The following is a 24533-nucleotide window of genomic DNA, read 5'->3' on the forward strand; positions in this document are numbered from 1 at the left end:
CACTCCTTTTTTGTTTTTGTTCTCGTGGGGTCAAGCTTGACTGTAAAGTTCACATGTCCACATTCTTTTGATGTATTAACCTTTAGGCAGACAACTGTTTATTTGATTCCTTGTATTGAAAAAGGCTCCAGGAGTACACTGTACATTATATCCTACATCAGGCCAATGAAGCTTATTGAATTGGACTGTATTGCGAGAGAGGCTCCTCATACTTTAATGGAGTTCAAAAGTTGACTGGACCGGACAGCCTCTCTTACTTTAATGTCTGCTTGAATCATGGTACCAGTGTGTGTGTGTGTGTGTGTGTGTGTGTGTGTGTGTGTGTGTGTGTGTGTGTGTGTGTGTGTGTGTGTGTGTGTGCGCGCGCTCTCTGCAGCAGGCCATACTTCAGCAGCAGCAGAATTTGAGCCAGATCATCTCTCTCTCTCCATTTCTCTGTCTCTCTCTCTCTCACCATCAGCTGTGATTACTTTGGTAAAACAGCACTGCGTCGCAGTGAACCAATTTTCCTAATGCACAGCCTTCACGCACACGCAGAGACTATGGTTATTGATGAGGTAAATGGGGAGGGGGCCAAGTGGGGGCATACAGACTGCTGGGAAATTAAGAGACAGAGAGAGAGAGAGAGAGAGAGAGAGAGAGGGATAGTGGGAATGAGACAGAAGGACAAGCTGGATGGGGACAAAGGGAGGGACAACGAGAGATACAGATAGAAAGGGATGGAGAGGAGGAAGAAGAAGGAAAGGGCTGGCAATGACGTGGACATTAAGATGTGTAGACTGTAACTGGAGCGAGACTGCAAGATAACGAGCAGATAAAGCAAAGGATGTGAAGAGGGAGACGAGGAAGGATGCAGGAATAAGTATTAAGATTGTGTCTTTCCAAATAGAAGATGGAGTAGTTTGATTCTCTGGTAGGAGGGACTGAAAATGGGGAGGGGGATAGATGGTTTTACTTTTTAACTTCTGAAAGAAAATATACAATTAAAAAGAAATGCAAAGGGAGAGATGGGTGGAAATCATACTGATCCGTTGATAGTCATCGTGAGATACAGGAAGTAAAGTGAGACGTTTCACTCCTGGAGGTAGTGATGAGTTCATGGGTGTCTGAGGAAAAGGAAAAATGAAGACTGGACGTCTTGGGCTCTGGATATAGAGAAATCTGCTGGGGTAATGGCTGAAATGTAACAGAAGTTCTGCAGGGAGAAAACAGCTATTTGAAGAAGCTTCATTAACAAGCAACTTGGAACATTTGGAAGGTTGTGCTTGCTATGCATCTTTTCATTTGTGTTCACAGAGCAGAGATGGCTGAAAAAATGTTGCCAAAAATTGTGATTGTTTTTTGTTTAGGTAGCCACAACCTAAAATCAACACAAGGTGCTCAAGCCCAATGAAGATTTTCAAAGGAAGAAGGGAAAACTATTTTAAGAAGAGCATGAGAGATGAGCTGTCTGCTTGCAGAGGTGGGAAAGAGTGCAGTATACTGGAACTTCCCTTTGCTTAATGTCCAGTAGTATCCACTAGAAATCTAATTTAACATGACAACTTTAAAGAAAAACAGACTCCCTCCAGGAACCTCCCATAATGTGTTTGTCCAGCAAATCCCAAAGCTGAAATCTTGTACCGAAAGAGGCTCTGTAACCATGAGATATCATTCCATTTGAAGTTAAAATCTCACACCCCTCATCTACGAGAAACCTCTCCTTCAGACACATGTCTGTTTACAGATAGGAACAGCAGCTTTACAAGATTCTTTGTCGAAATTTTTGTCAATCAAGGCCAAGTTGAGGTTTCCAGGAGTTTAATATCCCTCTGGATCTTGTGCTTTGGTTTAAACTTCCTTTTAAGGCATTTGACGTTACAATATCCACCAAGAAATCATCTTCAAGAGGAACTGAATCATTTGGATCCTGTATTTAAGGTTTGATATCCACTTGGACTTCTTTTCAAGAAATGTGTGATTGTCTTTACATTTAAGAAGGAAGCTCTTTGTAAAAAACAATTCAAATGACATATAGTATTAAGCTTCTGTCACTATCAGGATCACTTTTTTATGTACATTTGATACAGTATTCATCAAGAAATTGAGGTCAATTCTTCATCAAATGCATCTCTGCAAGAGTTTTCACTAAAAAAAGACCAAAGTCTATACAACAACATGTGTTTTGTGGTCTTTGTCCACCAACAATGTCTATTTCTGAAGTTTTTTTTTGAACAAGTATGAGCTCTTTATGGTGTGCCAAGAAGTTCAAAACTACTCTACTAACTAAAACTGGGTAGTTATAGAAGAGGAAAACAAGAAGACACAAGAAAGAAAGAAATTCTCTGAAACTTCCCAAGAAAGCTTCCTGCTGGGATCTGGAATTTCATATTAAAAATATTTCTACCAGAACTTCTCTTTAAGCAGTATTATCCACCAAGAATCTAAAGTTTACCTTCACTCAAGGACATTTCCAAGATTGTGTATGTCATGGTCCACGTCCATCCAGAAATACCCCCCATAAAGGTTTTTCCAACTCCTTTTGAGCTACCAAGATGTTCAAAACCAGACTGAAATCCTGCTAGATGAAACTGGGTGCTGATAGGAGGAGGAAGAGTAAGTGCAACGACAGCAAAATTAGAAGAATCTTGTTTTGTATGTTTGTTTTTTCATTTTTATGCAACTGCACTCTCCGAAATGCTCACATTCAGTTACTAGTCTTCAAAAAAAATTCCTCATTGCCGTGTGAAGTTTGCGCTTCGCAGGAGTGCTGCAGCATGGGACTCAGCTGCTTCAAGTCCTGGAAGCATGACAGTACGGGCCACAAAGGTAAGCCACACACACCATCGCTAATCTCTCCCAAACTCCAGCTGTGTGAGTTAGTGTGTGTTGCCCTTGAGTGACACTTGTTAAATGCTGAGTCAGGGTCTTCAGATTCAGGTGACTGTGTGTGTGTGTGTGTGTGTTTTAGTGTGCTTCAGACATATGTGTCTGTGTGTTTCATGTGACTTTGAGGAGTACAGACAGTGGAGCATGAAAGGATGAAAGGATGAGAGGAGAGAGGAAAGCGTCAAGAGTCAGTGATTAAAGTGGGGAGATGTCTCTGTGTCCTGATGCTGGTTATATCAGAAGGTTAATGCATATTTGAATGGATGTGACACTGCGGTATATATATAGATACAACAGTGCTGCTTTGCTGAAGTCCAGCTTACACAGGATTACTATTCTAAAAATACAACAATGCCACAATAGAAAATATAGAATTTCCTCAAAACAAAATTGTGTTCATCATTATAACTATAAATTAAATTACTAAAAGAAGATCTAGTCTGCTTTTGTCTGTAGACGTGGTTGAGATAGCCTGCTGAAGTTCAAAATGTGGAAGCAACTTGGAACTTGGCATGGATGTCAATGCCAGACAGGCTGGTCTGAGTATTTCAGAAACTGCTGATCTTCTGGGATTTTTCTGCACAAGCCTGTCTGTAGGGTTTAAAGGGAACTGCCTAAAAAAAGACAAACTATCCAGTGAGCAGTTCTTTGGGTGAAAATGCCTTGTTGATGCAGAAATCAGAGGGAAATGACTGTTTCAAGGTGATAAGAAGACGACAGTGAGTCAAATAACAATTCATTACAACCAAACTTTGAAGTTAAGCTCAGCTAAGAACAGACACCTGGAGCTACAGTTTGCAGGGACTGACCAAATTCAGCAGCTTTGATTTCTGCTGTGACCTTTGGAATTGTAGCATCAGACTGCTCACATGAAAGCATGGATCCATCCTGATATTTTCTTTGCACACTTTGGGTCCCTTAGGACCAACTGAGCATCACTTAACTGCCACAGCCTAGCTGAGTATTGTTGCTGCTTAAGCCCATTCCTTTATGACCACAGTGTACCCATCTTCTAATGGCTGATGCTTCTAGCAGGATAACACACCGTGTCACAAAGCTCACTGTACTCAAATGTCCTCCACAGTCACCAAATCTCAATCCAGTAGAGCACATTTGAGCTCATCATGGCATCAGCTGCATGAATTTTATCACATCAACATGGACCAAAACCTCAGAGGAATGTTTCCAGCACCTTATTGAATCTGTGCCACAAAGAATAATCGTAATCCAGTAAGACAGGCTGCTGCAACCCCACACTCTACCACAGAAGCTCCGCCTTCCTGCTGCTCCAGTGTGTGTTCATGATGGGCAGCCAATCATAAGAAAGCTTAAAGGGAAGAGAAGGAAAAGAGATAAAACAGTTTGATTCAGGAAGTCGATGCACAGTGAGGCTGCTCCAAGGCCCTGTATAAAATATATGAGGATTATTGTCAACTGTGAATAAAGCAATGAAGGTTTAGTAAAGAGCACATAGAAGCAACTAGGTTTTTTGTGTCCAAGCCAAATCAGACTTTAAAGGTTTTACTCATCAAGTGTGGAGAGGTCTAATGTTAGTATGACAAAGTCTGTCATTTGAGGCAACATGAGGCATAAACAGGAGATCAATCTATGTGGCAAACAATCAAGGAGCATCAATAGAACCGTCCAGCAGTCACACACAAGGAAATAAAAAAAGTGGGGAATCCAGGAAGACCTGAATTACTTTACTACAGTGAATACGAGATGATCTGCCATCCGAGGAAAAGACATCCGTGGGTAAATACACTGAGGAGACCAATGACTAACTGGGCGCAGGTGTGACAGCCTAAACCCAGCTGAAACTAATGAGGAGGGGCGAACGATAACAGAATAAAACAGAACACTTTCAAATAAAATGACATCAACCCAATATCACACCATTATTCTGCTTTTACAAGTGATAATCATTAAACAGCATAAGAGAAGTGCAATAAAGTTGTTTTTTTAAATTATGATCTGATGTTTTATAAAAGTACTATGAGGATAGGTAATAATATCTGGATTTATTATAACAAGTCCAGACTTGACCTGAGTAAGCTCCTTAACATCTCCCCATTTGTGCGTTTGTAGGTAACAGAGATGTGTTGGCCAGCCCAGGCTCCTATTTCTTTTTATCCAACAGCGCCGGTCAGGGTGACGAGTGGCTGAAGAGCCTTAACAAGGGTGTCTGGATCCCTTTCACGGGTACATATATTCATTGGCTTTATTTCTCATTCTTCACTGGTACACAGCTTAAAAATATCCTGCTTTCATTTGGTTTTGCTCGATATATATGAAGGGTATCTGAGATTAAGGATTGAGATGTGTTGTTATACAAACACAACACTTTGGCGCTGTAAGCATCCCAGATACAGTTCATGCATGCATCCCTGCCTCCTCTTGCTCATGTTGTCAAATTGACTCTATGCGACTAGAGCTATGTGATGTGCAAGGTCACCTACAAGTCTTACCTAACACTGTAAAGTCTTATTATTGTTTATGATTTGAAGACTCTTCAGAGAGAGCACTCAGTAAATCTTTCCCTCTTGCAGGGGTCTTTGGTCAGCGCCTGGAGGAAACGGTGCTGTATGAGCGGCGTTATGGGGTGCGTTTGGTTCCTCTGGTGGTGGAGCAATGCGTGACCTTCATTCGAGAGCGAGGTCTGCATGAAGTGGGCTTGTTTCGCCAGCCTGGACGGGCCAGTTTAGTCAAAGAGCTGCAGGAGGCTTTCGATTCAGGAGAGAGGCCATCCTTCGATAGGTAAAGTTCCTCTCTGAATGTTCCCTTTGCTTTTCTTCTGATCTGCTCTCTTAAGATAAAACGTTTTATCTGCAGTAACACAGACGTCCACACGGTGGCATCACTGTTGAAGCTCTACCTCAGACAGCTGCCTGAACCGCTGGTTCCTTACAGCCACTACCAGGACTTCCTGCTCTGTGGCCAAAAGCTGTCAAGTGACCGCACACTGGTAACTGCACACTGCACCATCAAGCAGTTTGTTTGATTAAAAGCAGCTTCGCCCCTCTGGAAATCTGCACTCTTATTTTAGCCTTCAGTGGTTTAACATGTCACATTGATGCATTGCTCTCCTTTTTCTTTTAGGGTTTGAGGGAGTTAAGAATTCTTCTTCATGAGTTACCAGTTGCAAACTTCAACCTGCTCAACTTTATCTGCCAGTAAGACCACCCCTTAATAATAATAATAGTAAAGTAAGAATAATAGTCAAACCGAATGAGTGTTTTTTTGATTAGTCTTGTCATGGGTACTGGAAATGTGTGTGTGTTTGTGCAGGTTTCTGACTGAGGTCCACAGTTACTCCTGCACCAACAAGATGAGTGTCCAGAATTTGGCCACCGTGTTTGGACCAAACATCCTCCGAGCCAAAGCTGAAGACCCACAAAGCATCGTGGGAGGTAAACAGGACATGAACACTTGTGCCATCTGTAGATTTTATTTTAAAGGCAGACACAGCCTCCAAGTCTGAAAAGAGAGTAAATGCAGAAATGCCATAAACCGTCATGATTTTTATTGGCCACAAGGGGGTGACTCTACTACTCGTGTCATGGGTATGACCTTGATGATTGACCTGAAGATGAGTTTCTCACTAGTCACTTATTTCAGATATTCTTTAGTACAGCATGAAGCTCATTTTTAAAAGTTATGGTCCCATATTTAGAGTTAAATGGATGATAAAGCAGGGTAAGCTTTAGGGTGTGTCTTCTTTGTGACTGACAAGCAGAGATGGGCAGTAACGCGTTACTTTTTTCAAGTAATGAGTAAAGTAAGGGATTACTATTGCAAAAACGGTAATTAGATTACCGCTACTTTCCCGTAGGAACGCTGCATTACTGCGTTACTAAAACCGTGATTTTTTTTTTTGCAAGAATGTCTCATGACAGTGACGTAAGCAAGTGCGACGTTCGTGACAACAGCTGTGTGCAGATCAACAATGGATAATATATCGAGTGCAGCGTTTAAAGCGTGGAAGTACTGACCTTACTTTAAGTTTGATTCCATAAAAAGTGACAAAAACATTAGTGTCCGTTGTGCGTGGGAAGAAAACTTCTTTTTACAGCGAAAAACCCCCTAAACTTCCAAGCAAGCACCGAGTGCGCTACGACGTAATGGGAAATGCACAGAGAAACTCGCGGATTCGTCCACTGACCGCTGCGGCACACCTGCACCAGGGTAAACCTCCGCCTACCCCACTCCTGGTTTACAGGTGAAAATAGAGCAACAGGACCGCTGAGTCTTTGATTTTATTTATTTTCTGCTGTGTTTTACTTGCATCTATTTGAAAGAGTGAGTGTAAACACAAAAAAATATTTTATTTTATGTGCTGGAATGTGCAGAAAATAGGTTTACATATTAAACAAATTTCTTCCAGTCAGAGAATGTTGCATATAATTAAATTTTTGCTTGATGCATAAAGTTAAAAGATTAAAACTAATAAAACAAGTTTTAAAAAAGGAGACTTTTCCATTTGATTACATTTTGTATGATGGATTATGCAGAAAAAGTAGAATTGAGCCAAAAGATCTATCGCTTTATCACCTCTTCAGGTTGTAAATCGTGTTTTTAAAAAGTAACTAAGTAATTAATTACTTTTGAAAATAAGTAATCAGTAAAGTAATGGGATTACTTTTTTGGGGAAGTAATCAGTAATTAGTTACTGATTACTTTTTTCAAGTAACTTGACCAACACTGCTGACAAGTCACTTTCAAAACACCAAAAAGCCAGAATATACACTGTGGAGTAGCTTTAATAAATATCTTTATAAATATCTATATATATTGTATTGTGTGTATTTTTATGTATTCCTCTCATTGATACATAGCTATTTTGATCGATACTTTTGATAGCTCTTTTAATTACTAGTATTTTTGTGTGTATGTGAGTTTTTAAGCCACTTTTATCTGCACTGTAACAAAAAATAATTTCCCCCAGGGATCAATAAAGTATTCTGATTCTGATTCTGATTCAGTTGCCGTTGGTTGATAGTCACCAAAATAAATGTTGTTGAATCTTTCTACAATCACAAATAAAGAATCTTAACATTAATCTTAATATGTACGGTATGCCAAGGTTTAAATGATGATGTCATCGTTTAGAAGTGTAATTCACAAATTAGTCAGCTGCATGACTCCCTGTTTGCTTAGCTGTGATGCTATTATGCTCCATGTGCTGCAGCCAGTGCTTCTTTCTTTCTTAAGTTAATATTAGAACACAGTGAGCAGCATACACACCCGACTAGCCTGATATAATAGTGGTCATCTGATTGGTCTGACTGCAGTGAATTTTCTAAGGTTGTGAACACAAGCAGCGAGGTCTAATGAGAATATCTGTCTGTGCTCTAGGTGCAGCGCTGGTCCAGGTGTTAATGTTAGAGCTGATCACAGAACACGAGTCTCTGTTTGCAAAAATTTCTCCACCCATCTATGCCCGCCCAACTAGAAGTTCACATGGATCTCCAAGCGCTCTGAAGCAGCCTCATCTCCACCCGTTTCCCTGCCCTCGCCAGCTGTCTTTGCCTCTCATAGCGGAGCGTTTCAGGGAGACGGGACAGCCTGCTGCAGACGCAGAGAGCTCCAGGTAAAACTGACCTGCTCTAACAACTTCACCATCAGCTAACAATCGCAATGTGGAAACCTCACAACTCAAAACTTACACTGTCTCTGGGTGCTCTGGGTACCAAGTCAGTACTCACAAATAGGTCCTAATGTAAGGATTAGTAATATGTCGATAGACACAAATTTTAATGACAGAAGACATCTAGGGAGAAGCTACACCACAAAAACAAAGGCCAGGGAAGAGGAAAGACACACACACACACTCATACACACACAAGGCATTACTCAAGGACAACATTTACACAGAGGGCGAAGGACTGACACTTCCCACGAATGGAAAACCGATGACACCACTGGCCGAGTGAGAGGAGAAAACACAATTTACAGGGAGGAGGAAGAGATAGGACAAAGCTCAGAGGGAGAAAGGAGCAAGACACAATTCACTTAGCAAAGAAAAATATGAGGACACATTTCAGATACAGAAGATACAGGAGGATGGAGAGAAGGGCGGAGCTCACACAGACCCAAAGAGGTAAAATAGAGAAAGGCAGGGCTGTGACTGTCAGACAACAAATGGCAGCTAAGAGAGGACACGAATCTCCAGATCCAAATCTAAAAGGTCTGGAATGAGACAACAACAAACAAACAAGAGACAGGTTTGTGCACAGCTGTAAACAATAGAGATCATGGCCAACTCATGCTCACTGTCAACATGTCAACTTTGTCAGTAGCCACTGGCCTCAGATTGTGATGCGCTGGGTATTTCAGCCTAAACCTAGCCAAACCAAAGTAGGAGCAACTTAAAGTGCAATAAATAGGTGTAAAGAGGGCTCAACAATTTGGCTTCTGGTTCTTTTTTGTGGAATTCTGTAGTTTTGTTGTTCCTTATTAAAATCAGTGCCTCAGAAAATGATGATATTTGGGTATACCTTGATTATTATTGTAGGGTCTCTAGCTTACAATATAAAGCATCTTGAGGTGGCTGTTGTTGTGATTTGGTGCTAAATAAATAAAATTAAATACAATTAAAATATGACGAGACCGGGTTTCTAACCAAGCATCAACTTGTGATGTCTTGGGAATGAGAATATGTGGCTTCACCCACACCTCACCTGCTTGCCATAGGTACCTGTCCTCTTCTGTTTTCCTCCAGACTCTTCTATCTAAGCCTTGCTCATGTGCTTCCTGTGCAAGAGATGGATCCCAGATAATCATCCCCAGTCTTTGTGTCTATCCCAACAACCTGTTCTTCCTTCACATCTTTACTTGCATTCTTTCATTGTCACTTGATGTCATTAAAACTTTTAAAGTTTGCAAGAAAAATGATTTCAGCTGCAAGAATGTGCCTCAACTTCAAATTCTAACTTTTTGTTGTTGTTGTCTAGCTGTGCCTTCTCAGCTGCTGCCAAATCAGACTTGTCTTCCGGTCCGAAAAGGAATCTCGGACATCGCTACACCTCCTCCCACCCGGGGAACTGTTTCTACCCCACACCCTCCTCCAGTCAGCCCACTCAGCACCACTCTGACAGACATAACGTCGACTGTCACCAACATAACACTCACCAAATAGCACCCAGTGGAAATGTTCAAGCCTCTGAAACCAGCTTCCAGGTGCCAGAAAATTCTAAGCCCAGACCAGAGCTCATGGGCTGGACCAAAGTTTGGCCAGGCCCAGGAGAGGCCAGCTCTGCTTTCTGGAGCTCTGCTGGTGCTGAGGAAGAGGGTGCAGTGCCAGAAACAGCCAGTGGGGGCAGCAGTGAGGGTCAGGAGGAGAGCACCCCTTCCGCCTATGACAATCTGAGCAAAGTGTCTCTACACCCACCAATGATGGATGTCACTGATGGACATTTGAAAATGAACTCTTCCGGAGGCCACATTGGAACTGGTGAAGATGAGGCAGAGCTTGAAGAAGTGGAGCGCACGAGGGATTCCTCTTCATGGTCTTCCTGCGAGGTTTTACCATTGGATGAAAGCAGTGATGATGTCGGTGTAGTTAGTCCAGTCAGAAATGGAGGGTTGCCTTCAAATCAGGAAGCAGAGAAGGAAAACAGTGACAAAGACGATCATGAAGATAGCAACGAGGATGATGATGAAAACAGTGATAACGACCATGACGACCACACCCACCACCCAAACTCTCCAGCCTCGGGTTCAGTACGCAGTGGCAGCCCTCTTAGTACAGGCAGCTCAGATGTCTTCCTTCCCTCAGGTTCTCCTGATCTCCAGGGGGCTGAAGATCATCTACAACCCAGGGACACCCACTCACTCCTGGATGAGCTGCGGCAAAGGATGGCCCAGCAGAAGTCTGAGTACCAGACCAGGATACAGAGGTGAGACACCTTCAGTGTATTCAATTCAGTTTATCTATATAGTGCCAAATCATGTTGCCTGAAAGCACTTTAAGATGAAGAGCCAACAATAATGGAAATCACAACAATCAGACAACCACCTATGAGAAAGCACTCGTCGACAGTGGCAAGGAAAAACTCCCTTGTAACAGAATCAGCATAAATGATCCTATATAATGTGTGGCGTGCCACCAGTGTTTGCTTAAAGCCTTCACCACGTTTTATGGTGTCTCTGCAGGTTGGAGCGCTGCAATGACGTCCTTGAGAGGCAGGTTGCAGTCCTGCGGGCCAGCCTGGAGCAGCAGAAGCGCAGCCAAAGTGTTGCTGAAATCAAGATTCGCAAGATGGAGCGAGCCAAAGCAGACGCCGACCGCCGAAACACCAAACTGCAGAGAGACATGGAGCTGTTTTTCCAGATGTATGGAGATATCAGGAGAAGTGAAGAAGACAAAAAAGGGAGAGTAGGAGGGAGTATCTGAAGATGTGTATTGACAGATCTGGATAAGCCTGCAATGGAGGGCACTAAACAGTGTGAAAGGAGGAGGGGGAGAAAGACGCTCTCAGCATGGACGTCGACCTTCTCCAAGTTGAAAACGTCACAGATGACCCACACATCTGAGATGCTTGGATTACGATGTGTTATGACCACATGTCAGAGAATTCCAGCTTTGTTCACTTTTTGTGTCCATGTAGTAGAGGGAACACTAATGCTGGTCTTCTCTAAAACTATGCTTAGGTGGACTGCTCGATCTATCGCTGCCCAGTTACTCGACTTTCTTCTTGGATTTTCAGGCTGCTGCAGAGTCACAGATACACCTCAGAGATATTCTAACACGAGCTTCCTGACGTGGATTATGACCTGACATATGAGGAATATGTCAGGATATTCAGAAAGACAGAACTCAGGTGACCAGATCCCAACAAACAAATGTAGGACAAAGACTGTTTGTGTGGAACAATGTGGGACGCATAATCTAAAATTTTGATATTGATTTGACTTTCCCAGCGTTTCCTGCTGAGTAAACAGTAACCATAAAGAGAAGCTAAAGTGGTTTTTCAGTGATCATCTCTAGGTTGTTGTTGGCATGCATCCATAAACCACATAGATCTTTTTGAACAAGCTCACATGCACTTTCATATTTTTCATCCTACAAAATTAAAAAACCTTTCACCAAAATGTCTTTCATCAAAGTGAGCCGGTATCAACTTTGTTGTCCTAAATGGAAAGACTGGTTTGAAATAACATTTGTTTCACAGGTCAAATCATCAGAGCAGTCTGGGTTACTTTGTAAAGATCTCTGAGTCAGGTGGACCAACACTGGCTGACAGACTGTTTTACGTCATGTACGGACTGGATGTGGTTAAACATGACTTCTGTTTTTTAGGGAACTAGACTGACACACGCTGCAGGAAATCTCTGAGGCTCGAGATGCACTGCAACAGAAGCAGAGGGGAAATGTTTTTCTTTCTACAGTGTAGTGTGCCAAATAACTTGAAGACTGCATGATGATGCATTTCCAAATAACAATAAAAAAAAAAAAAAACTTGTTAAAATAAAAACTTGATTTTTTTTTTCTTTGTTGCCCGTCAGTCAGCCACAGACTTTCTATAAAAGGAAGATGTAGCACTTCTTCAGAACTTTAAAGATGTCAACTGAAACAGAGTGGATGTTAACTGAACCTAAACCCAAACCTTAGATGGGTTACAAGTTGGCATCCTAACATCCACCAGCTAACAAAAAGCACCAACAACAGGCTGTATATAAAAGACCGTAGTTGTTTCTGGATCTATAAAAATTAAGCTAAATTAAATTCATAGTTATAAAACAGGAGACCACTATAACTGTAAATGGATCTATAATTGCAATAAACACTGCTGTTGAGTGTATCGTCTCAATCAGGAGTTTAAAGTCTGCAAAATGTTCATTTTAGAAATTATGGTAACATTTAGAGCTTAAAAGCACGATAAAGCAGAATGTGGGAGATAAACAACTATTAAGTGATGTCACTGTGCGTATATAACTGTTTTTATTTTAGATATAAAATGAACAGATAAATGTAACTGTTCTGGCAGGAGGGTCCGTTTAAAATGTTTGACGAAACAGATTTTAAACACACACAATGAACACTTGACTCCTGTGTGGCTGATGAGAGTTTAACATTTATTCAGGAAATCCAGGAAAACTTCTTTGAACCATTAATTGGTAAAAAACAAAACAAAAAACCAAACAAACATTACTTCAGTCACTACTACAGAGTCACACGTACATACAGAGGAGGTTCGGTTCTGATGCTTCGGTCTGGAGGAAGATTCAAAGGGTCACACTTTAAACACAAACCACTTGTGAACATAAAAATAACAGCAAAAAAACAAAAAAATAGCTACACATCTAACAACAGTGTGGCGTTTGCTTTTGTGTCCAGGGTTGTTCACACAGGACCAAAAGGAAACAACATGTGACTAAACACCACAGCAGAGTTACAGGTGGCAGATGACATGGACTTTGAACTTTCCACTTCATGAAATCGTCCACTGCTGTGTTACAAAACACGCCAAATCTATTCCCAACAAAGGGACCGTTTCCACTTCATAACAAGAGTGCATCATCAGTAACTCCAACCAGGATCTACCTTTTCATTTAGCGGTGGAACTACAGCGCCCAGTATTTTCTAAGAAGCATAGCATGCATCATCCTGCAGAGACTTTGCATATAACATCGATAATTACCAGTAAGCTAGCATTGTAGGACCACTAAGAGAAGTAAAATAAAACCTTGCATTACATTTACTTCCTTGTATATTAAGGCCTTTTAGAGATGAAGAACATTTGTTTGCACACTGTTGCAACTGGGGAGAACACCCCCCCAACAAAAAAAACTGCCAAAAGCAGAAAGAGCATCGGTGAAGGTTTCTGCAGGATGCTCACTGGGCACACATCAGCTAATAAGCACTAACTACAAACAGGAATTCTTCCCATCGTTTAGCTTTTCTTCCTAAATTTACTAAGATAGTTTTTTCTCATACCCAAAAAGGGAATAAAATCTTTTGCAAAAGAGGAAGTGGAAAAAAAACAAGCAAACTTCAATCTATACATTAAATATCCCACAAAACAAAACAAAAACCATTTTCTGCAAAAGAAATAACTGGAACGTTTGAGGAGCCTGACAATTTTCCTGAGACAAAACTTGTTACAATATAATTAGAGAATCGTTGTCTGTTTATTTTGTCTGATACTGAACTGCACCCGAGAAATTTATTATTTATTCATCCCAAAATGGAAGAAAAATATTTTAGTGACAGGCAGAACATATCAGAGGAAGCTTTAGCATCGTTACCCTGGAGGGCTGCGTGACAGCAGAGGGTCTGGGGTTGAGTTAGAAGTTATGATGAGGATAAAGTGCGTTAGTATATGATACTTATAAACTTGGATCGCAACCATCTTCAGTTTCAGCTTCAGCTTCACCAACATAAGCTCCTCACTTCATTGTGGGGTGATTCATGCTGACCTGGTTGGTCAATGCGTTTGATTTTACATCCAAGAAACACTGAATATGCATCACGGTTTTCTTTTTTGTTTTTCAAATGTATATACCATGTTTGTTTTTAAATGGGAAAGATGGTGGACAGCACAGTGGTTATCTTAAGTGGTTAGAGCTGCTGTTAAAAGGTCCCATGAAATAGTTTAAGTTCCACAGTTGATATTTCAAAAATATTTACATAAAGCTGCTCACCCCCAAATCTATGGAGGAATGGGAAAAGTCATTACCAGCATAATTTCAGGTCAGAGACGTTTAAGCCTTTGGATAAGGGGGGGGGGGGGAGATCTAAATTGAAACATGATTGCAAGAGTCCTTCTCTGGCAGGTCAGATGATAATCAGTCAGTTAGTCAGATTTACTGGTTCACTTTTATTTTGAGGCAAAACCACAAGCTTGGATTAACTGACCAAAAACCAGATTATTACAGTAATTAAAGGTCAAACGTGATTAGGATGTCTGTCTGTAAATTGTGATGTTTGACCGTCAGTTTGGGTGCTTAGCTTACAGCTCAGCCACCCTGCCACCTAAATTAGACTAAGTGGAGGTTTGTTTACAACGTTCTCCATCAAACTCCTGTGTGGCAAATAGTGTTGCATTTGCAGATCCAAGGCAGGTACTTGGTGGGTTAAATTATGGCTTAACGACAGAAATTTATACAGGACTGTTTAGGCAGTGCAAAATCTGTTGGATTTATATTTGGAAGAGTAACCGGACCTCGTTAATAACCTAAATACGGTAACATTTGAAAAGATTTGGACTTAAAAAAGGAAAACAAGGAGAACTGGAATACACTGAACTAAGCACGAGGACGTCATCATTTCATGGGACCTGTGGTGTCTGTGCGTCAGGCAGCTTGCGTTCTCAGAAGCCGGAGGGCGTCAGGATGTTCATATCTCTCGGTTTGAGCTTGTGTGTTCGGGTTCCATGCCGCCGACCCTCCACCGTGGGAATCTCCATTGTTGGTGGAGACACCTTCTGAATGGAAGCGCTGTCGGCCAGTCGAGCCTGCGTCTTCATCACCTCCATCGGGGTCGGCTTCTGAGCGCCACGGTACGCCTGCAGAGCAAAGCCTGCTGGGAAAAAAAGATGATAATACAACTTGCAAGAGGCTCAGAAGGTGGTTGATATAAAGTGACAATATTTTAAAAAATTAAAAAATAAAAATCAATACATTTTAAACATTTTACAACATGTGTCCATAAATAACGGTTTCTTTTTAAATTATTATCTCTTTGAATTCATTGTCAGAGCCAATTAATAAAAATAAATAATTCCCATTATAACACAGACACACAACCCACACCACCAAAACCCCCAAAATAAAACAAACACACCCAAAACTACTTCTCCATCTTCAAGAAAACCCCCTCAGCCTAATTTAATCTCTTACCCCCCCCCCCCCAAAAAAAACAAAAAATAACAATAGTAGTAATAATAATAATAATAATAATAATAATAAAGAATCTGATTCTCCCACCACACTATAAATATAAAGCAGCTGTCTGTTTTTTTGTTTTTTTTAACAAACTCTATAAAAGTTGTGAAATTCTGAAAGAAACGTCTTTTGAAAGAAAAAAAATTCTTTAAGCTGTAAAAAATCTCATTCACTCAGGTCCCTGCAAACATTACTTTTCTCGGGTTACCTACCGAAAGTCATCCTGGGAAGAAGATTTTAAAAGTCTCTGATTCAAACTGAACATCCCACATGAACATCCCACAAACGCAGTTTCTCAAAAGTCATCGGTGAGCTGTAGTTTTATATCAATGCAATGAAGAAATCTCAGCTCGCCATTGCTAAAAGTCAATGACTGATCAGTCTCTCAGGGTTGTCAGCCCTGAATGTTGTTCAGTGTTTACTGTCAGTCTGAAGTTCATTCAATCACCCATTAACCCCACTCCTGGACTGAACTGGTCATATGGGCCTTTGTTCTTCCATAGTGAGGGGTTATTTTAGTTTCTTACCGCAGCGCTTCATGTTTGTACTCTTTATTTTGTTTATTGAATTGAACACGTCTCATGGGAATTCTGAGGAGAACCTTTTTCGAGTTTTGTTTACACAAGACAAGCAAACAGTCAAGTCATTTCCACAGGCTTCAAACTGAGGCTGTGCTGTTACCTGCAGTTGTGGAGTCTGATCCCAGGTCAGAGGTCGACTTATGGACAGGTGGTCGCGGTCCGAAGACACCCCATCGTTCCACTACACCTCCTCCTCCTCCTCCCCCGACGTCTACTCCAGCCATGTCCAAACTGCTGTTGGAGGAGGAGGCAATACTGAGCTCTGAACTCGAACTGCCGAACCAGCCTCTTCACAAACACACAAAGTGTAAACACGGTTAGGTTTTTAGCATTTATCACATTGTTGGGTTTAGATGGGCAGGCTGATAACCTGAGGACACTGAGTGTAAGTGTGTGGTTGTACCTGCGCTGTGATTTAGGGGAGCTGTGTGGTGTGTTGGATGGAGTGGAGTGGGCGGAGGAGCTCTGGCGCTCTTCCTTGGCCTCCATGCTCTGGATCTGGAGTTTCTACAATAGAAATAACAAAACACACTGTAAACCTTTGACCTCTGTGAAAATGTAACAGTTACTTTACTCACTTTGAAACAAACATGCTGCTTGCAGGGCAAATGCTTTTATTTGTATTGTATTTATTTTTATACCAGGGACAACACATAAATAACACTGCATTTAAACAAAAATGCAACCGACACAGTATATGTAGGACTTCTAGCTAGGGCTGCTCGATTATGGCAAAAATGATAATCACGATTATTTTCACTGAAATTGAGATCACGATTATTTGACGATATTTATTTAACCCTTTAAGACCTACTATAGAACCAAGTCCACCAGAGCTTATATTATTTTTTTTACATGCTGTAGTGCCATTTGTGGGAGCATTTCAAGTTGCTATACATCAATACAACTGTTATAGCCCATATTTTAATAATATGTATGCATTAAGTCCATAGTAATTACATAAATTGCAAAAAAGTGCAATAAACTACAAAAAAAATTAAAAATCGCTTTTGTTTTGTTTACATATATTTCTACTTGGAGAAATTTAAGAGGTTTATCCAATAAAGTTGCAAAAAATAGTTTCCCACCACAGGAAATTTATTTTGAGTGTCTTCATAGTTTTATTTTGGAGATACAGCAATTTTTATATACTGCAGGAAAAACAAAAAACAATCCTATGATGCAAATTTGCAAAGAAAACAGCATGTGCATCATTTTACTGTGGGAAGTGTTACGAACAGCTGATAGGAACGGCAAAGCGTGTTTCTGGAATATTATGTTTTTGTTCCTGCAAGCGCTTTTTATGCAATTTTTGCAAAGCTATATGTGGAAGGAAACCGTGACCGAGGACAAGCTGATGGCATAAGATGTAAGTACAACTCCTCCGGTTTCATATGCAAAACAAATTATTGCGCTAGCTTACACGGTTCAGGTTCTACAGGGATTTAACAATAGTTACGCAAAACGGAGCGTGCAGCTCTGACCGGCTTTAAAGGGTTAACAATGACTTTAAAAAAATAATATAAAATAGTGTGCAACACCACTGAAGTTTTTTTTTTTTTTTTTTAAACTCTCTTTTCAACCAGCGGCAGTCACTCTCCAAATAACTTCTGCTTAGCTTTCCGAGCTTCCCTCGGGTCCTCTTAATCAGCGGTCTCCAACCTTTTTTGCGCCACGGACCGGTTTATGCCCGACAATATTTTCACGGACCGGCCTTTAAGGTGTCGCGGATAAATGAGGGAGGGGCTAATAATCGGCTCAGTCATTTTTAATGATCGTTGAAAGCCCAGATCGTAATCGTGATTAAAATTCGATTAATTGAGCAGCCCTACTTCTAGCCACAGCTAATTTGCAGACTATGACCCTGGTTAGGCTTTTTAAGGATTTGTAATAACAAGCAACTAAGGCAGAACACCCTGAAGCACGGGAAATTGAAGAGAAAGAGGAAGTGTTTGAAACAGCAGTTCCTCCAAAGGCAACGTCAGGTCATCATTGGATCCTTGCTAAATCCAGAATCAATATTTAAAATCCTCCTCCTCACATATAAGTACTTGAATAATCCTTCCCCATCTTATCTTAAAGACCTTGTAGTACAGCATCACTCCAACAGAGCACTTCTCTACAGTGTTTAAAAGTAGAATGGGAGGCAGAGCCTTCAGCTATTAGGCCTTCTATTCTGAGGAAACGGCTCCCAGTTTAATTTGGGAAACAAACACCTTCTCTACTTTTAAGATAAGGCTTTTGTTAAAGCATATAGTTGGGGCTGGATCCAGTGACCCTGAATCCTGTCTTAGTGACGCTGCAATAGGTCTAGGCTGAAAGAGGTTTCCCATGATGCACTTCACTCGCCTCTTTCACTCACTAAGTGTTTATACACCTCTCTGCATTTAATGATTAGTGATTATTAATTTCCACCTCACTCCTACAGTGTCACTTTTGTCCCGTCTTCCTCCCATCATTCCCAACTGGTCGTGGCAGATTGCTGCCACTCTCCGAGCTTGGTTCTGCAGGAGTTTTTTTCCTGTTAAAAGGGAGTTTTTCCTTCCCACTGTTGCCAACTGCTTGCTCATAGTGGGTTGTCTGATTGTTGAGGTTGTCCTCTCTGTTATTGTAACAATATAAAGCACCTTGAGGTGACTGTTGTTTTAATGTGGCATTATATAAAAAAAATTAAATAGAAGTTTTATTGTTATTTTCTTCCAAATATTATGGTCTCCTGCACGTGTGCATGCGCATTGGCTTCCTTTGTTAGTTTTCGGTTCCCTGCTGGGTATCATCTATGTGCAGTCTATTGTAATATCATTCTAAAAACAGCTGGAGCCCTTTGATAATAAACTCCCACTAAAACAGTAGAACTGGTGAGCCAAACAAGAATTAAATGATACAGCCTAAAACCAGTAACAACAGGTGCAGCAGCTTACTTCTGATGATCACGAATGGAGCATTGGATACGGCCATAAATGATTTTTTTTTGATTTAATGCATATTTGCTGATGACTGGCACTGGTCTTTTCTCAGTGGGAATTTATGGATTCTGTTCCACATTGCACATTTAATTGGTGGAAACAGTTATGCGAGCAATCTCGTTAGCCATCAACCAGGTTGGTGGCATAAAGTAAAAATTCAATTCAAGGCTGATTTAGCAACCATGAGAAATAATCAGCTGCATTTTGGGTGCACACGGAATACACGTGTGTCTGACCTGGATTGTTTCGGGCACGCGATGGTGATGTCTCGTTTCCTCAGCAGTGAGGCCTTTGTGGGGTGTGTAGCCGGTGTCAGAGAGCCCTGCCGTCTGCTCAAACTTATATACGCTATCCTGAGTTTGCTCTGAAACAGAGAAAAGCAGTTTGATTCTAATGTGAATGCATTTTCATGCACAATTATTATAAATTCAAACAATGAGTAAACAAGCTACTTTGTACCAGAACTTTTTCTGTAAGTTTGCACATTTTCTTCTTCCAAATTAATCCTAAAGTATTTAATTAAATTACATTGTCTGTACCACTTCGTCCAGTCCATGATGTAAAATTATTTCTGCTATAGTATTTGATCAAACTTGTCAAGAACACTCACTCAGATAAATGCACCCTTAATACAGAATATCATCATTAACAGGAGTAACATACTGTTGATGAGAGAATTCATGATGATGGAAGAAGCCTTGGTTTTCACCACAGCTTGTGGTCTAGAGGCTCCAGTGTCCTGCGCTGCAGACTGACTCGCATCACTCTCATCCTCCTGGTGAGAAAACATCATCAGCACCCACGCACTGAAAATACGGGCAGTTTAATAGTAAAGCAGCGTGTGTCACCTCAGCCAGGTGTGTGAACTTCCTTTCGGGTATGATTGGTCGTTTCCACAGGTTGTTGATACTGATGTCATGAGGCGGTGTGGACATGGGGGCCTCCAGATTATCGTCATAGCTGATGGCACGCCGGGTCATTCCGACAGGAAGCTTCATCCCACCCATCCCAGATCCCTCGATGGCTGCAAACACAAAAAATAATCCCAATGGGGACTAAACACCAGCTCTCCCTCGTCTAGTGCAGTCTCCAAAATCATTCTGAGATGCGTTTTAGCAGGATTTCCCACATTCGCTGCTTGAGATTGTGGTTCAATCTTCATATTGTGTCAGACTGTAGCCCTGAAGCTTACCTACAGGTTCATGACAATGCATGTCCCCTACATGGTCAGTTCAGACATAAGCTGACCTTTTACCTGCTCAGAACACGTCATGTTAGACTGTGCAGTTGTGGAAACGCCACAGCTAATTATCTATCATGTACCCTGCCTTCTGCCCTCTCCACCATGCCTAAAACACATGGATTATTTAAAATACTATAAATATTGCTAAGGCAGAAAATCCTGCTGTGTGAGAAAAGACACCTGTGGATACACCCTGACCCAACAAAAGCCACTGTGAGTGCCTTCATATGGACAATGAAGTGGAAAACATGGAAGTGAAACAAAGACAAATTATTTGATCATTTTTTAATTCTCTCCCTGTAAGGATGAGAGATGCCAAAATTATGCAATTTTTCTCAGCAATATGCTGCAAAGACAAGCGTGCTGATTAGATATTCAACTTCATTTTATTCAATTAAGCATCTGTGAAGTATGGTTTGCTGCTACAAATCGAAGCTTAAAATATGCCACATTTCTCCCCAAGTTTCATTTATTCTGCATGACTCATTTATAAAAAAATATCATGCTTTAAACTAAACTCTGTAGAAAAACAAAAACAACTCCTGATCTCTTAACCACAACTAAGAAACCATGACTGGCAACAGTCACATGCCAACAATTTGCATTGGGAGGAAAACTTGAACATATGCAAAAAATAAAATAATGAAACAAAGCTCAAAAACTGTATAAAGAGGAGAAAGTTACGAACGGGTTGTTAAAATGTAACTTTCAGGAGCAATGACGTCAGAAAGCCCGTCATTACCCGCAGCAATTTTCACACCTTAAAAAAAACGAAAAAAACAAACAAAAACAAAACACTTTCGTAAACATAGTTAATGTTTGCAAAGAAAAGGTAAAAAAGGTATAAACTCAAATCCATGTCCTCTCTTAAACCTGACCTTGTTGAATTAAATCCACCTGACACTTTTGCACTTAAGCAACAACTGAAAATTAAATTTAAAAGCATAATTTAAAATATATAAAGTCTAAAAATATTAAGCCAGCACTGACTTTTTGTTTTGACCCGGACCCAAATGACAGTCTCCCGTGTTAAAAAGGGTCCATTCATCCACCGCAGCCTGCTCCTTACACTGCTTCTCTTTATATCAGCTCACCTGACTTCTGAAGGCAAAACTTCAGAAGAACGCCCCCCACCCCACAAACATCAACCATGTGTTAGAAAGCTTTTTCAAGTTTTCCTTTTGGTAAAAAGCCTCGAAGATAATCATCTGTAACATGTTAAAAAAATAAATAAATAAAAGGGTTGTGTCATCTGTGGACACAAAATATTGCATTACACACCCACAATTACCACTTGCGACACTAGTTTTAACGTTTTTAAGGTTATGACATCTCAACTATGTGGCTGGTATGATATGTAGCGCTGATCCTGGAACAATATTAATCATCCAGTTGCAGGAACAACACAAACATGGGGAAATCCAGTATGTCATACTGGCACCATGAGAACTAAACCGTAAACCTAAATGTAAGGCTAAGTCCAAAAAAGAGTCTAACTTTTAACTTTGTCTAACTGACAAATGGCTTCATTCATGTTGCTTGGACAAAGCTTGTTCAACCACCTTTCAAGCAGGAAAAAAATGATTCATGTAGCCAACAACTGCAGGTGTCCTCTTATCAAAACAGCAACTTCATGATTGCCTGCATGTTACACATCTAGAGGAAATATACTTGTAGCTAGAAGTATTAAAACAAGGCTTACACTCTTCCCAAACAGGCAACAATACAACGAAATAAAAGCCTTATTCAGATGCTTCTACATAGCTGCAAGCGCACTATTCTTTCTGCATACATGAACAGAATGGCCCAAATCTAACAATGGAAAACTAGTCCTGACTGAAATTTGAATACTCCTGTCATAGGAATTACTCACCTGGTAAATCTCCAGAACCAGACATGGTTGGAGTAAAGATGAGGAACAAGTTAGACCAGAATAGGACCTAAAAAAGAAGAAAGGAGATTCAACATGTGTTTTTTACATAAATATTTACCCCCCTCTGATTAAAACAGCAACTCATAAACAAAGAGTAGAACAGTGGTTGACAGGCTCCTACCTTCCCGTTTTGCTGCACTGGTGTAAACTAGGTGGTTTGGTGGGTTTTGTTATGATGGTTGGTGAGACACACAGAAACGCCTCTGGCAATGCATTGTGGGAGAGCAGCAAGGCCAGCAGAGCAACTACAGAGACACCAGAGTTCAAAAGGTCAGCTGTGAGAAATTTCAGTTTGAAGGCAAACCCTTGTTACACTAAATTAAGAGAGGTTGAACATCCTTCGTCGAATACGACAACAATACTTTATGAAACTGTAATGTTGTAAAAAATGTATTTTAAGGCATGAAAGAGCGCAAAACCAACTATAATCTCAAAGTGAAAGAGAAACATCTAGTGCTACCGAGAAAGATAGTGAAATGAATGAGCACAGACCATTATCCTGTTCTGTAACACTGACATAGCCACCGCTTGCCTGCAGGATTATTCCAGAGGATGATTGCAGACAGGCTGCATTACATAATCCCTGCTGCAGCAGCAAGGTGCATGCAACACCGGTAATGACCACTTCAAAATAAAAGCTTAGATTTCAATCAGGCACACGCTGAAGGTTTCCTTAAACACATATTTCCTACCACATGGAACAAAAACATGCACGCCATACCCTCCAACACTGTAAACACGACGGCTGGGAGGATGCAGAGGTGACTGACTGGTGATCTTGGAAATAAACAAACTGCGACCTCTTCCGGGACAATTTCTCAAACTATCATGCAGAAATGTATCTGTCTAAGAATTTCAATCACAGGGTGAATTAAAAGAAGCTTAAAGCAGATATATGGAGAAATCGTCACAGGGTTAGCCGTAATAAAGGCCACTGCCCCTGCACACGCAGAACTCCACTGAGGAAATTCGTATTTTATAGTCTAATGTTATAAAGGTAACCGCCCCATGCCTGTACAATTGCTTTTGGGATAACATATTATCATGATTTTAAATTCAGAAGCTAATGAGCCAATAGCATGCCATGAGATTCCTGCACGCCGATAATGTGCAGGTCAAAGAGAATAGATAGGTCTATAACAATTTAGCACAGCTTCACTAAAACTGGTGCAGTTTGGCACGTTTTAAACCTTCCCGAATTTGAGAGTGGTTGTTACATATTCACAAAAAGCCTAGCACTGAGTTTTTCACGTTTACAAAACAAACCAAAACCTGCCGCATAGTTCAGTTATTTATTTTCTGAGTGGAGTCTGGCGGAACGAGATAGCGGAACCAGTCTGAGCTGGACAAAAAGACACAAAACAGCTGACGACTGACGGTATTTTAAAACGGTTTTATCAGCAAAGTTAGCATTGCTTTGTTTGCCTTTTCTTACCGGAGGTAATGACGGCTTCAAAGTGACGATTGAAATATGGATGACCCTCCAATGTCGACCAGCGCGCGAAGAGAACAACAGACTTGTTGGGTAGCAGCCATTATTGGGTTCGATAAATAACAGCCGCTTCCTTGACGGTTCCCTTTGCTTGTTCTCGCGCATTCTCATCTCATCGCGAGAATTGGCCATCACACGTGTGCCTTTCCGTACTTGAGAGGACACTGTCACAGTCATTGGGTGTAACGCAGTACCTGTAACAGTACCGGTAACTACAAATAAAAACAATTTCTACTTCAAAAATCTTTTTTTTCTTTGTTATGTTTTATTAAAATAACCTCTTATATTTTGGAGATTAAATATGCAATAAAAATCCTAATAATAATAATTATCTCAGAAAAGTGTTGCCTGCCCACCTCTCCCATAAAGGGAATTTATACATACAACAACAACAACAATAATAATAATAATAATAATAATAATAATAATAATAATAATAATAACAACATTTATTCAAATAAATATCTTGAAGTTGCACAGTAAATATAACTTACAGGATATATTACACCAAAAAAAAAAAAAAAAAAGTCCAAAAGCTACATCTCAGACTCTACAGGTTTCA

General features: G+C 40.6%; 2 protein-coding genes and 1 pseudogene across 5 annotated transcripts in view; 1 reads left to right on the top strand and 2 right to left on the bottom strand.

The window, feature by feature from the left end:
• The window catches only part of LOC309716234 (dual specificity protein kinase CLK4-like), a 24959-nt gene extending 17735 nt beyond the window's left edge, over positions 1–7224 (bottom strand). Inside the window, exon 1 of the mRNA XM_082549913.1 lies at positions 6861–7224. The gene's annotated coding sequence lies outside the window, so the exon portion shown is untranslated. The remainder of the gene's footprint in view (positions 1–6860) is intronic.
• The window catches only part of LOC309716231 (rho GTPase-activating protein 24-like), a 17996-nt pseudogene extending 5782 nt beyond the window's left edge, over positions 1–12214 (top strand). The window contains exons 4-12 of the transcript XR_014280695.1: positions 1350–2808; positions 4957–5070; positions 5418–5625; positions 5701–5833; positions 5968–6041; positions 6157–6278; positions 8224–8458; positions 9822–10766; positions 11023–12214. The product of XR_014280695.1 is annotated as a rho GTPase-activating protein 24-like (transcript). The remainder of the gene's footprint in view (positions 1–1349; positions 2809–4956; positions 5071–5417; positions 5626–5700; positions 5834–5967; positions 6042–6156; positions 6279–8223; positions 8459–9821; positions 10767–11022) is intronic.
• A 714-nt stretch (positions 12215–12928) lies between these two features.
• kiaa1191 (KIAA1191 ortholog) lies at positions 12929–24074 on the bottom strand. Of its 3 annotated transcripts, none has more exons than XM_082549937.1 (9): positions 23915–24074; positions 22601–22724; positions 22420–22486; positions 20152–20327; positions 19967–20078; positions 19540–19667; positions 16741–16844; positions 16438–16625; positions 12929–15391 (listed from the first exon to the last, which is right to left on the bottom strand). In XM_082549937.1, the coding sequence occupies exons 3-9, from the start codon at positions 22442–22444 to the stop codon at positions 15183–15185; spliced, it is 942 nt and encodes a 313-aa protein (XP_082406063.1). In that variant the 5' UTR covers positions 22445–22486; positions 22601–22724; positions 23915–24074; the 3' UTR covers positions 12929–15182. The 3 variants fall into 3 exon arrangements, with proteins under 3 accessions (XP_082406063.1, XP_082406061.1, XP_082406062.1); XM_082549935.1 differs by having other exon boundaries at positions 12929–15394; positions 23915–24073; XM_082549936.1 differs by lacking the exon at positions 23915–24074 and adding an exon at positions 22972–23203 and having other exon boundaries at positions 12929–15394.
• Positions 24075–24533: the final 459 nt, after the last annotated feature.

This window comes from Aulonocara stuartgranti (genome assembly GCF_965226115.1).
Source record: "Aulonocara stuartgranti genome assembly, chromosome: 10".
NCBI lineage: Eukaryota > Metazoa > Chordata > Actinopteri > Cichliformes > Cichlidae > Aulonocara > Aulonocara stuartgranti.